Source organism: Staurois parvus, unplaced genomic scaffold (genome assembly GCF_062004578.1).
Source record: "Staurois parvus isolate SC_StPar_1 unplaced genomic scaffold, SC_StPar_1.0 ptg000068l, whole genome shotgun sequence".
Lineage (NCBI taxonomy): Eukaryota > Metazoa > Chordata > Amphibia > Anura > Ranidae > Staurois > Staurois parvus.
In genome coordinates, this window is record NW_028317864.1 from 10,602,748 (window position 1) to 10,617,862 (window position 15,115).

At 43.5% G+C, this 15,115-nt stretch overlaps 1 protein-coding gene across 2 annotated transcripts in view; it reads right to left on the reverse strand.

Moving 5' to 3' along the window:
* Positions 1 to 250: 250 nt before the first annotated feature.
* Positions 251 to 15,115, reverse strand: part of NAA10 (N-alpha-acetyltransferase 10, NatA catalytic subunit) — a 52,933-nt gene continuing 38,068 nt past the window's right edge. Inside the window, exons 7-9 of one of the 2 annotated variants that reach the window (XM_089669149.1) lie at positions 12,071 to 12,155; positions 770 to 848; positions 476 to 681 (exon numbers count right to left, since the gene is read on the reverse strand). In XM_089669149.1, the coding sequence (XP_089525275.1) occupies positions 611 to 681; positions 770 to 848; positions 12,071 to 12,155 (235 nt within the window). In that variant the 3' untranslated portion in view covers positions 476 to 610. Of the gene's footprint in view, positions 682 to 769; positions 849 to 12,070; positions 12,156 to 15,115 lie in introns of both variants that reach the window. The other variant, XM_089669148.1, reaches the window with a different exon arrangement.

The following is a 15,115-nucleotide window of genomic DNA, read 5'->3' on the forward strand; positions in this document are numbered from 1 at the left end:
TTTGGCCATGACTGTGTATATACACACACACAGTACTGTAAAAAAGTATTTGCCTCCTTTCTGATTTTGTATTGTTTTGCATATTTGTCACATTTAAATGATTCAGATCATCAAAATTTTAATAAAATCGCAACCAAATTCAAATTTACTCCATACAAATAACAAATAGAGTAAAAAAAAAAATCTTTGAATGGGATTAGTAGCACCAATATTCAGACAGATAAAGATAATGCACAATGAGGTAACAAAGTCAGCTTATCCCCTAGAGTTTATTGTCTTCATATATTTACAAATTGTTCTCTCTGTAAAAATTGACAGGCCTCAATGATCAATCTCTACTGCACCTGGAAAGGAATTTAATAAACATAACAGGAGCTGCTAGCACAACAATGGTCATCATAGCATCCAAATGAATTCAATGTGTAGATGCACCCTTTAAGAAGCAGAGTCTGAAGCCTCAGAGCTGTCTTTGACGTCCGTGCTCTCTGTAGCCTCGCTGACTTCACTCACGTCCTTGCTGTCACCACTGTCCTCTAATCCATCACGTTTTCCTGTGTTTCCTACACACTTCTCATCTCGACAGCAGTCCCCAACCTGACCAGACCTATTATCAGATTTGTTTTCTATAGAGCTCAGGGGTTGCGGACGGTTCTTGTCCTTTAATTCCATCTGTTTCCGCAACTGTGCAAAAAAATAAAAACAACAGTTATTACCTGTTAACTGAATTTCCAGGAATCTTCCAGGACAGCTTAGAGAGATGCTACCCCACCAGAAAACACATGATCCACTTTTTCTTTAAAATCCCCGGCATGCTCCCAAGTCCTCAGTTTTGGAATATAACCACAGGCCTAGAAAAGAGCATACAACAGTAACGCATTAAAAGTACAAGAAATATGTAGATAAATCCTCAATACTATTGAGTACCATATCAGGAGGGAACTATGCTGTCCTGGAAGATTCTTGGAAATTCTGTTAACAGGTAATAAATGCGTTTTTTCAATTCATCTTCCAGGACAGCTTACATGAGAGGATGGAACTGAAATACAGACTTTTAGGGGGGACTACTGCTTGCAAGACCCTTCTTTCAAATTACTGGTCAATACTGGAGGTCAGATCTAAGCGGTGGTGCTTGACAAATGTATGAAAACTGCTTGTCAGATCTGTCTGGGGGAGGTGCCAGCTTTTTCTGCCCCGAAAGTCACTGTTGCCCTGGTTGGATGTGCTTTGACTCCAAGCGGCGGAGGCAGAAAGGCTGCCTTGTAGGCTTCCACCATAGCTCCCTTCAACCATTTTGCAATGGTGCCTTTTGTCGCCTTGAGGCCTCTTTTTGGCCCTTTGCACAAAAACAAACAGGCAATAAGAAACTCTCCACTCCTTTGTCCCAGGGCTTGACAAATTTGCTTTGAATCTAGGAGCCAGCGAAAAGTTTTAGGTTTTTTAACCAATAAAACTTTATTTTCTACAACAAAACCCCTTCTCTTTATGTAGCCAGAAGCCGGCTGACGGGGCATGACTGAGAAAGGTCTGCTGATCAGCATCCAATCAGCGTTCTCAACCAATGGCTGAGAGCACTGACCGGTGTGTTCTGGCAGGAGAGAAGTCCCCCTTTCAGAACAAATAAGCTCAGCGGGGAGATTAGATATTCAGTACAGCAAGCTGCTTGTGATATTCTCAGTTTTTTTTCCATTAATCTTGTTGGGTTGGCTGCCCACAGCCTGTTATTATTGGTTATACACTGTGCATATAACTGGTGCCCCAGGTTTCATGTGCTGCATATAAAACTCAGTTGCCACATAGGATCTGCGGTGTTTATACCCCCTGTAATGTGCAGCAGGCTGGGCTCTCCCCCAGGGAACACTCATAAGTCACCTTACACTCATATTAGCTCCTTGGGGTCAGTGTCATCCAGTACAATCCCACCGCAGTGAATGGTAATGGTGAACCACAGATGTAGCCAGTATGGCTCTAATGCTCCAACTTCATGTGCCCTTGCCTATGTCTTATTGAGCCTGAATCAGACATGCATCTAGTCAAGGACATGGTGAAGGCTGCCGATATTCAGACTGGCCCTATAATATATGATAATAACATGTCACAATGTCAGAGATCAATCCTGCTCCTTTAACTCCAGTAAGCAGGTCCAGCCCGAACCCCCATATTATGATCCATGTCATGGCAGACAGAAGGCGTGGAGAGGAGATCTCAGGTGCACAGGCATGGCCAGGGGAAGGCGCATGTGGGGCTGCCCTCTTGGCACAGAACATCAGGCAGAAAAGCACCTACCAGTCATCTCCTCACCCCCCAGATGGTATGAATTAGGTATTGGCACACTTCTCCTCCCCCTCAGATCCTATCAGGGAAAAAAGCTCCTTCTCCCCCTTCCTTCACATCAGCAGCCGCATTGACGTTGCAGATGGAAATTTTCCCAACATCACATCCTGTAATCCTCCCCAGACATTAGAGATCAGATACTTCTCTCTCTGCAGCAGACATGGAGGAGGAATGGAGGTTGTGGCAATGAGCTCTCCCCCTCCTTCAGTCCCTTGGCCCTGATTATCCGGATGGCATGGATGGCGGCTCCGCTCCCAGCACCTACTCTACTTCCCTTCCCTCGCCCACCTTCTGTTGCTTCCAACGGCAGTGATAGACCCAGCCAATAGACACCGAAAAAGTCGGCTGATGGGGGAACCAAAGCGGGCTGTTCTAAGTGAACAGATCCTGCTTTCACCTCAGTTCCAGGCCAGGTGCTGTCAGCAATACTTGGGGGAGGGGGGGGTGGCACCAGCAGCGGGGATGACAGGTTGCCAGGAATCCCCAGCTGGACTGCACCTGCTGACTATACGCTCCTCCTGTCGTGTCAGTGGCTGCCGAGCCACTTTCTTCCTGCTCCGTTTTCAGGTCTTCTTCATCCTACTGCCACTACTAATCACATTCCCCATAATGATGGCGGTGCCAAGCAGTGCTCTGTGGTGTCCGGAGGGCCTGAGGCGCCCCCACCTTCTTGGCCAAGACCCATCCCTCCCTGTAATGGCAGCTGAGGCACCTGTAACTGACAAAAGCCCAGGAGCCAGCATGCAATTTTCTACTTCGACTGGGATTTGTTGAACCCTGCTTTGTACATACAATGTAGGTTGTAAGGTATCTTCTGAAGTCAATTTTGTTATACTTTATACCTTTTCTTTTTCATTATCGGGGTTTCCACAACAGAAATTAACTACTACCGTATATACTCAAGTATAAGCCGAGTTTTTCAGCACATTTTTTGTGCTGAAAAACGGCCCCCTCGGCTTATACTCGAGTCAACGTCTGCCCGGGGGGGGGGCGCGAGGCTCCATCAAGGGGGGCGCGTACAGGGGTGGGCAGAGGGCTGCTGTCTCTTACCTGGCTCCCACAATGATCCATCCAGGAAGCGCTGCTCCTTCCGTCACTCCGGCCACTCCCTCACTCCTGCCGCTCGGCTCCGCCTCCTCACTGGTGATTGGCCGCCAGAACTGTAGCTCAGGAAAGGTACACAGGCGGCCAATCACGGGCGAGGAGGCGGAGCCGAGCGGACCCGCGAAAATCGAGTGAGGGAAAAGCCGGTAAGTGTGCAGTGCAGAGGTGCTGCTGCAACCACATATGCTGGCTGCAGCAGCACCATACTGCAACAGGGGTCAGCAAGTGTCATTGGTGTCAGTGGGAGGAATAGTGCCGCATCATTGGTGTCACTGATACTAATTATGGGGCATTATTCCTCCCACTGACACCAACGATGGGGCACTATTCCTCCCACTGACACCAATGATGGGGCACTATTCCTCCCACTGATACTAATGATGGGGCATTATTCCTCCCACTGACACCAACGATGGGGCACTATTCCTCCCACTGACACCAATGATGGGGCACTATTCCTCCCACTGATACTAATGATGGGGCATTATTCCTCCCACTGACACCAACGATGGGGCACTATTCCTCCCAGTGATACCAATGATGGGGCACTATTCCTCCCACTGACACCAATGATGGGGTACTATTCCTCCCACTTTATTTTTTACATTGACTAGTAGGTGCCTCATTTCCCACCCTCGGCTTATACTCGAGTCAATAGTTTTTCCCAGTTTTTTGTGGTAAAATTAGGTACCTCGGCTTATATTCGGGTCGGCTTATACTCGAGTATATACGGTATCTCTTCTGTAATATGAAAATCCATCTCTGCCTTTGGTAGAAAAGCTAGGTCCAAGATAAGGATAATTTTATCCATGAAGATTTTGCAATAAGGCTCCACATACATTATTCTCACCCACACCACTCCCACTGTAGAATAGACCATGCTTTCATGCTATACAAACGTCTCTTCTTGGTGTAATCAACAACTATTCTTGCAGCACCATGAACTAACCATGATCCTACTTTGGTGGTCTGTCGCTCTCTTTTCTGTAAACCTCAACACTCCCCTTGGGTCATGAATGACACGTTGCATTTGTTTAAAGAGATTCAGGCAGACCTTCTGCAAAAATCTACTTAATATTTTCAGCTCAACTTGGTGTTTGTCTCTCGCCCCCGTGACCCTCTGGGAGGCCTATAAAGCAGTCCTTCAGGGCCACATTATTCAATTAGCCACAAAATGCAAACAACAACATAAACAACAGTTCAATGCTCAGCTAGAATCCCTGTTGACACAATTCAAACAGTCTCCCACCCCTTCCAAAAGTAAACTGCTAGACCAGGTACGTACTGAATTGAAACCTGTGTCTTACTAATGGGGCCAAACACTCCTTGCACTGGACCATCAGAACTGGTATTTCAAAGCCAACAAACTGGACACAATGCTGGCCAATAGGCTGCACTCCTTTGCCAACCAAATTAATCATATTTCTTTACACACCCGGCATAACGTACTAAAAAGTAGTCCTCTGTGGGTATTGGAGGAATTCAGGCATCGCAATTAACGTGCTCTACGCAGATCCTACCCATATAGATACCCAATACATTACAGATTTTTTGGAATTACTTTCCTTACCCAAGTCATCAGCCTATAGAGCCTTTGTGGACTGCGATATTCAGGTATTACAATGCGATATTCAGGTATTACAATGCATCAAAGATTTGAAAATGGGGTAAAAGTCCAGGTCCAATTGGCTATACAGCATTCTACTATAAAAAACTGGCAGGCGTCCTCACACCTCACCTGGTGGCCATCTACAACTCATTTAAGAATGGTTCAGCTCTAACCCCAAAGATACTGACTGCTAACATAATGATGCTCCTAAAACCAGAACATGACCATTCTCCTTGGGCCAAGTTTAGGCCCATTTGCCTTACGAATATCGACATGAAAATCCTCACAAAAATCCTAACTAACCGCTTAAACTCCTTCCTGACCCGTCTGATTAAAAAAGACCAAGTTGGCTTTTTCGCTTCGGCAGGCTGGGGATTCTATTCGATGGGTTTTACAATTGCAACATCTAGTCCATTGTCGCTCTGTGGAAATTATGCTTTTATCGCTCAATATTAATAAAGCATTTGATACTATATCATGGCCTTATTTCACAACAGTTCTCCATCATTATGGGTTTGGTTCCTTTTTTTCTAAATTGGGAAACAGCCTTATATGATTTCCCGCAGACCAAACTTAAATACTATGGCTTTGAGTCTCCAGTTTTTCCGATCCGCAGGGCTACTTGACAAGGCTGCCCGCTTTTTCCACTTCTGTTCATCATGGCGCTAGAACATTGGCAGAGGCTATACGCACTCATACAGACATCACGGGCTTCAACGTAGTAGGCTCTTCCCATAAAATATTGTTGTTTGCTGACGACATATTTATGACCCTAGAATGTCTCCTAGAATTTCCATACCAAATTTGTTATCAGTCCAAGACCCTTTTGCTTCTCTCGGGGCGTCATGTTAATCCTGCCAAGTCCAAGGCAGCTCTCTCAGTAGCTCTCTCACCCTCCATATTAACCAATCTGAAAAACACTTTTCCTTTTAAAGAAAATACTTTTCGTTACCATATTTGGGGATCCGGCTCTCCTTGTCCTATGAAGGACTATCAAGCCAATTTTCCTCCTCTTTTCAACAAGCTTACGGAGATGTTCTCTTGGAACTATTTTCCAGTGTCATGATTTGGCAGAATGAACTCAGTCCGCATATTCTTACCTCCCAAAATTGCTATATGCTTTCTGTGTTTTGCCAGTTTCAGTCCCCCCACACATCCTCTGTATACACCAAAGCAAACTTCTGAAATTTATTTGGGGGTCCCCCAGGCATCGAATTAATAAACAGGTCCTGGTCGCCCATAAGATCAATGGTAATCTATCAGTTCCGAACCTCCAAGCTTATTATTTAGCAGCCAACATTGCTCCCTTGCCCCACCTTCATGAGACTCAACATCTCTCACTGTGGGCTATAATAGACCAGATTGACTCACCATCCCACGTTCTTACCCTCCTTACCATGGCTTCCCACTACTCTTCACCCCCTCCCTGACTCTTAGTCCAATATTGCTATACACTCTTCCGATTGTGGGAGTCAAGTTTTCATGGGGCCTGATTTCACCTCATCTCCCTCTGGTACGGATTCTTCATTGTCTGCTATTTCCTCCAGGTCTTGATAAGCCTAGGCAAATTACATGAAGGACTGAACACGGATTTATTGAAATCCACTCCCACTCTCCACTTTTGAAAGTCTGTGTAGGGCCTGACCTCACTCCCCTGGCTTAATCTGATTTATTCCTCAATAAGATCTTCCAAAAGACCCCCTCTACGATCCTACCACCTTCAGTGGGAAAGTGAAATAGGGATGCAGCTGGACCCAGCAGAATGGCAGATTGTGACTTTAACACTATCTAAAAGCTCAAAAATGTACTTATACTGGAGAATGCCTACAAAATCTTGTAATCGGTGGTATTATACGCCAGCTAGGCTGGCTCACTTTATCCCCTCTTATCCATCAACCTTTTTCCAAGGATACTAACAGGTAGGAACAATGACACACATTTGTGGTCCTGCCCTAAGGCATGCAGACTTTGGGTCAGGGTTTATGCACTTCTTCGTATTTTGCTTCATGCTGATCTCAAACAAAATCCATATGAAGCCCTCCTCTTTAAACCAATTGAAGAATGAATACGCCCTCACTGACAATTGGCATCACACCTTTTTATTGCAAACAAATTGACTATAGCAAATGCATGGAAAACCCAGTTAGTTTCAAGGCTGTCAAACATCAAATGAATAACATTATGATCAATAAAAAAAATTGATGGCCATACTGTTAGATACCCATGAGAAATTTCTTTGGGTTTGGCAACTTGGATTACTCATGCCCAGCCATCTCTGTTCAACAATGCCCTTCTGTCGATTTGACAGTCCTACTTCGTGACCTCATACGTTTTTCCCCTCTTTTCTCTTGTTCTAACTTTTCCTTTGCCAATTACTTTGTTTCCTCATCTTCCAGCCAAATGATACGTTTATTGGGCTGCGAGGCAATATCCTGGTTCAGACGGTTGGGAAATCTGTATTTCTTACTCATGGTAACATGACATGCTCTACGCATAATACTCACACACCTATTTGAATGTATGACCTGACATGCTATTAGATATTTCTACGTTACCAACACTTAAACGCAGGTTCAGACCCTTAACCTTTTATATTGTATGGTCTTAAGCCTTGCTCATTTGTGCTTTTACTTTGCATTCACCTAACCTGGTCCGTAACTGTCTAAGATAAAGTTCTGTCTGTACAATTGAATAACGTTTGTAAAAAGAAGATATTGCAATTAGGTGCTTTGGCCGACATGCATGGAGCTCTCTAATTCTTACCGAAACCAAAGCGAGCAAAAGAACCGTTTAAATCGTGAGGCACTTTAGTGAGCATTTGTTTAAAGGTTCGAAGAGTTAAGTAAAAAAACTCCTGAGGACCATACCCAAATTCTAAGAGGGAAATCTACTATTATTTGAGATTCTACTACTAGAGATCACTTTTAGAAACCTTTTTATCAGAGGATCTTCTGCTAATTTATTTTCAGAAAGTTTGAGCAGCTACTTGAACTTTAAGAGTGCCTATTAATAACTTCTTGTCTACGCCTGCCTGCACGAATTTCAAGACTGAATTAAGAATTGTGGAACCTGTCAAGTCATTATCTTGCTTCCAATAAGAGCACATTTTCAAGATTTTGTTGTAGATAGCATTCTTGGAACACTTTCTGCTATTCAAGATAGTATTTACAACTTTCACCGAAAGACCCCTGTTAATTAACCGCTCCCTCTAAGAAGTCACACTGCCAAGGCTAATTTTTCTATCTGAGGGTGGTATATTTTGCCTTGAACCAGAAGGTCCTGTCATGCTTGTAGTATCCGGGGCTTAATCACACACGGTTTTTTGCAGAGCTGAGAACCACACCCTTTTTGGCCAAAAAGGCACAAAGAGGATTATCTCTGCTCCTGTCCTCTGCAATTTCTGAATTGCCCATGGTATTAGAAAAAAGGACATATAGCCCAAAGGAGTTCCCCCACCCAGTGTTGAGCTAGTGCATCTGTGCCTGCGCTCTCTGGGTCTTCTTGAATGGAGAATACGTTTCACCTATGCATTGGTGTTGTTGGCAAAGAGATCCATTTCCGGTGATCCCCATTTCTTGCAACTTTGTGCAAAGACTATCAGAATCAGACATCATTCCGTCTGCACTATTTCTTTGCAGCGTAAGCGATTAGCTAATTGATTCAGCCATCCTTTCAGGTGAACTGCTGTTAAAGAGACAAGGTTTGCCTTTGCCCTTGCAAAAAGTTCTCCTGCCACTTTCATAACCTTTTCCAACCTGGTGCCGCCTTGTCTGTTTAAATAAGCTACCGTGGTGAGATTGTCCGCAAGTATTTGAATTTTCTGATCCTTTCTTGAAAACCTAGGAGAGATTCTGCCACGGCTGCCAGCTCCCTCAGATTTGAGGAGCTTTCCGACATCACTGAGTTCCATTTCCCTTGGGCTATGTGATTTTTCAAGTGAGCTCCCCATCCTCAAGAACTGGCGTCTGTAGTAATTATGACTGGATCCCGCTGTGCCCCAGCACTTGTAGTTTTAGCCTGAGAGATTCCTTCACCTCCTGTAGAATGGGTATTCTTGAGCCTAGAGAACTCTGAAGCCCATCCCACTGTGCAAGAAGAAAACATCGAATGGTCCTTAAATACACCAAAAGAAAAATAAATGTGATAATATGATTGTGGCAATTTTTTTTATCACATTTATCATGGATAGCTTATCAGTTTTTTGTCACATTTATTTTGTGGTATTCACTTTATATTTTATTATTATTTATTCAGCGCCACTACAACACTGTATGATTTGAATGGTCCTTAAATACAGTTGGGCCCATTGGATCCCAGTATTGCTGTTGTCCTGCCTCCCAACAGCTATATGGCATCTGCACCTTTTCCGAAGTCAGATATACAGTATCTTGGTGGTCAATGCATCTATCGTGTAGCCCAAGTAAGTAATCTTCTTTGTGGGAATAAGCTGAGATTTTTCTCTAAACCTCAAGACTGGCAAAGCTTCCGCTAACACCCCCTGCATTTCCACGAATGTTTCTTCCTGAGGAAAAATGTAGGATAGAAACCCCCTGGCTTATTACCTCTTGTTATAATATTTCTTCCAACAGAGCTAAAGGTGCTTCTGCTTTTCTTTCATTTCAAGGGGAGAGGGGTGGCAAAAAAGCTTGCTGAGGGGAGGCCCAAAAAGTCTATTCTGTATCCACACCTTATAATATTCAGTATTAAGGGCCTCTTTGTGACTTCTTGCCATTGCTGGAGGAAGGCCCAGACAGGAGGTTTCCTTCAAAAAGGAGCTCTCCAAGCTTGGCCTTTGAGGTAAATTCCCCCTGCCAGGACTTCAGGAGTGCGGTAGACCTTGCTGTGGCTTCTACTGTATAGAAGCATCAGAAATTAAAACTACTGCTTTATCCAAAACAGGCAACAATTGAAGAATTTACTCTGCTGGGGTGCCCTATTCCAGATGTGAATGAAGCTGACCCAACCAAATGTCCAGGGTACAGGGTATGCATGTAGTTGCTATGGTCGGTTTAAAGGTCACAGCGTTAGCCTTCCAGGCTTGTTTTAAAAATGTTTCTGCTTTACAATCCATAGAATCTGACATCTACTTCCACTAACACCTCCATCTTCAAAGGAAAGGTCTGTCCTAGAAATTTTCCAAAGCAGGCATCTAACTTAGGAAATGTTTCCTAAGTAACGCATCCTCTTCTTTGAAGGGAAATCTCCCTTTCAAGTTATCTGAAACGAACATTTTCCTCTCAAGGTCTTTCCATTCCCTCTTAATGGTGTCCTCTACAATACAATAAACCGGGAATGAGCTTAGGCATTTTTTCTGTAACCCTGCATATAGTCGATCTTGTAGTAATAAAAACTGCTGTTCTTCCTCAAGTTCAAGTGTATCATAGAGATTACTTTGAGAAGATCATCTGTCTCATCTGATGGAAACAGAAATATTTGTGTTTTAGGAGCTTTATCAACAATTTTCCCTTCTGATTCTGACATGCAGGCAGAATCTTCCTCTAATTTTTCTGAAACCCCTTGTTCCTCTAACTACTTCTAGCTCGAGGCAGTGGCTGAGTGGGTAGTTGGTACCAGATGTGCCAGGTGGGGATAGTAGTACCAGAAGTGCCAGTAAGACTTTCAGTGTGTACAGACTCCTGCAGCTGGTTATTGATAGAATGAAATATACGAGTCATCTCCTCTTTCATGGACTGCATGAAATCCTAAAGGAGAGTTCCCACCTCTTTTTTAACTAGTTTATCATTACAATCTTGACAGAGGTCTCCTCCATGAACTAGACAACTTCCTTTTACATGAAGCACATTTTTGACCTCAAGAAAGCCTCTTTATCCCTCTACTCTTCCTGGGCCCCAGCTTAAAGAGAGGGCAAAAAAAGAACAGTCCCATAACAACCTCTTACAGCATAAAGCTTTAACAGAGAGAAGGGAAACATACCGCCAAACCACACCATATGCAGAGGGTATGCCAAACAAAGCAAAGCCCACCAGCCACCACACATATATCCGTGAGCCCAGTCACGTACAGGCAAGAGAGTAACAAAACCCAACGACATAGGCCCTACCTTGGTACTGGTTTCCTCCTGCTCTGAGAGATCTGTCTCCTGCACGGCTGCCCTCACACACCTGCTTGAGAGCCGGCCTGCCATGTGAATATGAGGTAGATGGAACACCGCCCCTTCCCCTGTCCCCCACCTGTGGCCCCCTTGCAGCCAATGTGGATCCTATCAGCTGCAACAAGGAGAGAGCAGCTCATGCCTCAATAGCTGTATATGCCCAAAAGCAAATTGGCCCCCATCCAACTTCCTGTGACACCAGAAAAAACATCATCCATGCGTTACCAGAAGTGACATCGCCACAAGGCTACGAGGATGCCAGAGACAGCCCCATGTGCTCCCTGCATCAGGGCCACCATTTTGAAAAGCACTCCAGTGTTCCAGTTCAACAGGTATGCAAAAGACATGGCTCTACTAAAGGACTAACTCTCTGGTTACTGATAACCGTCAGGCAGCAATCCACTCTCCCTTGAATGGGTTTCTCAGTACAGCTTGCTGAGAAATCCCTCAGCAACCATACAATAATAATAAAATGATGGAACCCATAAGAGGTTCTGGTGATCCTCAGTAGAGGTCATACCCCCAAAACCCCTGCCTTGCAAAAAAAACAGGAGCAAAAAAAAAAAAAAAGGTGACTGTACTTTGGAGGCCCCTGCACCTCGCATGCTGGCCAGATAGCAGAAAAACAAACTAGGGATGTGTCCTATTTTGCCGGAGGAAACACATGAAACTGGGGACTTGGGAGAATGCCAGGGATTGTAAAGAAAAAGCGAACCCATGTGTTTTGGGTGGGAGGAGCCTCTTTTTCATGCAAGCTGTCCAAAATGTTTAGTATGTACATTTGATAATCAAGACCACTTTGAATGAGCTAGTGGAGCCAAGCAGGCAGGACTAGCGTATTAAGCTCATCGTAACAATATTTTAACAAAACATATATTCCATATACTGAGGCTTTAAGATCCAAGTCTACTGACCTCTTCAGCCATTTGGGTGAGATCTCGTTTCATAGCATATGCATCTTCACCATCAGCATAGTACTTGGGCTCCACCTCACTAATTCTACAAAGGAATAATATGCAACAAAGAATGGTAAGTTAATTACAAAAATAAATGTGTGCTTCATATTAATCCAAAAGGCTAGGTCAGAACATATTGGCCCCAAAAAAAGATGGCCATGGGAAATTGGTCACAAAGGACAGGAAGAAGGCAACTTTATTAAATACATTCTTCTTCCCAGTTTATATGGAGCAAAGGGGGAATTTAATAAACAAGAGACAATAATGTTAATCATACTGAATGTACCCACATGGGTGACAGAAACAGGTATTTAAAAAAGACTAGAAAAACCTAAAAAATGATTAGGACCAGATGGTTTACACCCAGGAGTTCTCAAGGAACTTAGCCTTGTTATAGACAGACCATTATTTCTAATTTTTAAGGCCACCTTACTAGCTGGAAGGATACTAGCTGATTGCCGAAAACCAAAGAGGGTACCAATATTCAAAAAAGGGCCAAGAGTTATACCTGGAAGCTACAGAGCATTTAGCCTAATATACACAGGCTAAAGACCTGGTGTAAGAGGGAAGGATTTGGGTTTCTAGAGCACTGGGCTGACTTTTCATTGGGGTGCAACCTATATGCTAGAGATGGTTTGCAACTAAATGGAAGGGGATCTGCTGTGCTGAGGAAGATGTTTATGGGAAGGCTGGAGGAGTATTTAAACTAGGATCGAGGGGGGAGGGAGAATTAGATTATAATGGGGCAGACAGATCAGATTGGGGTCAGTCCTTATTGGTGGGTGGAATGGGGAAATATGGGGGGAGGGCTATGGCAGGTGATAAGAAGGTTCCTCTGTTACAAACAACCATTGGAATTGGTACCATTTGTACGTAAATAAAAAATATGCAAAATACGTGTGGACAAGGTGTCAATGAATTAAATTGTTTGTCCACCAATGCCAGAAGTCTGCCAAGAAAAAAAAGGCGAGTTGGAAGCTTTGGTGCATGAAGAGAACTATGATTTAATTGGTATTCCTGAATCTTGGCTTCAGTCTTCACATGACTGGGCCATTAATATTCCTGGCTATGTTCTCTTTCAGAGAGACGGGGTAAATAGGAAAGGTGGTGGTGTCTGTCTCTATGTGAGAAGTGATCTCAGAGCGAGTGTGAAAGAGGACCTAGTTGATGGAGAGTGTGATGAGGCTGAAGTATTATGGGTGGAACTGCACATGGGGATGTGTACTACAAAGGTAATCATTGGAGTTTGTTATAGGCCACCCAGTGTTAATGAAGAGGTGGAGACTCAACTCCTTGTACACATCTAAAAGGCTGCAAAGGCTGTGACAGCGATAATAATGGGGGATTTTAACTACCTGGAAATTGACTGGAATAATGGTACTGCAGGAACAGTTAAAGGGCAAAAATGTATACACCTACTACAACACAATTTTATGGTACAGTTTATAGAGGCCCCAACTAGGAATGATGCTCTGCTGTACCTGGTAATCTCAAACCATGCAGAGCTTATTATGAATGTCCATATAAAAGAACATCTGGGTAGCAGTGACCAAACAAGATTTAATTTATTGTTAGCTGTAAACATGAAGCACATACTGGAAAAATAAAACCACTCAACTTTAGGAGAGCTAATTTTCAAAGGCTGAGAGCTGCTCTCCAAGACTTAAACTGGGAGGGAATATTTGCATCGCTGAACACAATACAGAAATTGGAGTTCTTCAAAAAGTCTGTATGTGAACACACTGCAAAATATATTCTCATGGGCAACAAGTTTAATAGGCCAAAAATCAAACCTTTTTGGCTTACGGCCAAAGTTAAAAAAGCTATAGATCATAAGAAAAGAGCTTTTATTAAATATAAAAATGAAGGAACGCTATCATCGTTTTAACCACTTGCCTACTGGGCACTTGTACCCCCTTCCTTACCAGGCCAATTTTCAGCTTTCAACACTGTACCCATATGACATTTTTTTTGTTTCTATTATAACATTTTGCAAACAGGTAATTTTTCTCCTTCACTGATATGATTATATTGATGAGGCTGCATTGATAGGCAGCACTGATAGGAACTGCCTATAGCGCGGTTGGGAAGTGGTTAAACATTACAAAGAATATAACAGAATATGCAAAAAAGGAAATAAAAGCCACAAAAATTGAAAACGAACAACAGATTGCAAAAGATCACAGGACAAACCCCCAAAAATTCTTCAAATACTGTATATTAATAGTAAAAAAGGTCAGGTCTGGGCATGTAGGCCGTTTTCAACATAATCTAGAGTGGGTGACTGGGGACACAGAAAAAGCAAATTGATTAAATACCTTCTTCAGCTCTGTGTATACAAAGGAGCATTGTCCATAATGGGCGTGGTATTGACACAGCTCCAGATGATCCACATTGGCTCACAATTGATATGATCCAGAAATATTTAGACAGAATAAAGGTGAATAAAGCACCTGGACCGGATGGCATGCACCCACGGGGCCTTAAAGAATTGAGCTCTGTCCTTTCAAAGCCATTGTATCTCACTTTTAGGGACTCTTTAACGACTGGCATAGAACCACTGGACTGGTGTAAGGTCAATGTGGTGCCAATATTTAAAAAGGGATCAAAATCTTTACCAAGTAATTATAGACCTGTTAGTTTAACCTCTATAGTTGGGAAGATATTGGAGATTTTAATAAAAGACCACATAGATGAGTTCTTGCTGGAAAAACATATTTTAAGCAACAGACAGCATGGATTCATGAAAGACAGAAGTTGTCAAACAAATCTGATTTCTTTTTATGAGGAGGTGAGCAAAACCTTGCACAGAGGGGTGGCAGTGGACGTGGTATACCTGGACAGAGGGGTGGCTGTGGACTTGGTATACTTGGACAGAGGGGTGGCGGTGGACGTGGTATACTTGGACAGAGGGGTGGCGGTGGACGTGGTATACTTGGACAGAGGGGTGGCGGTGGACGTGGTATACTTGGACAGAGGGGTGGCGGTGGACGTGGTATACTT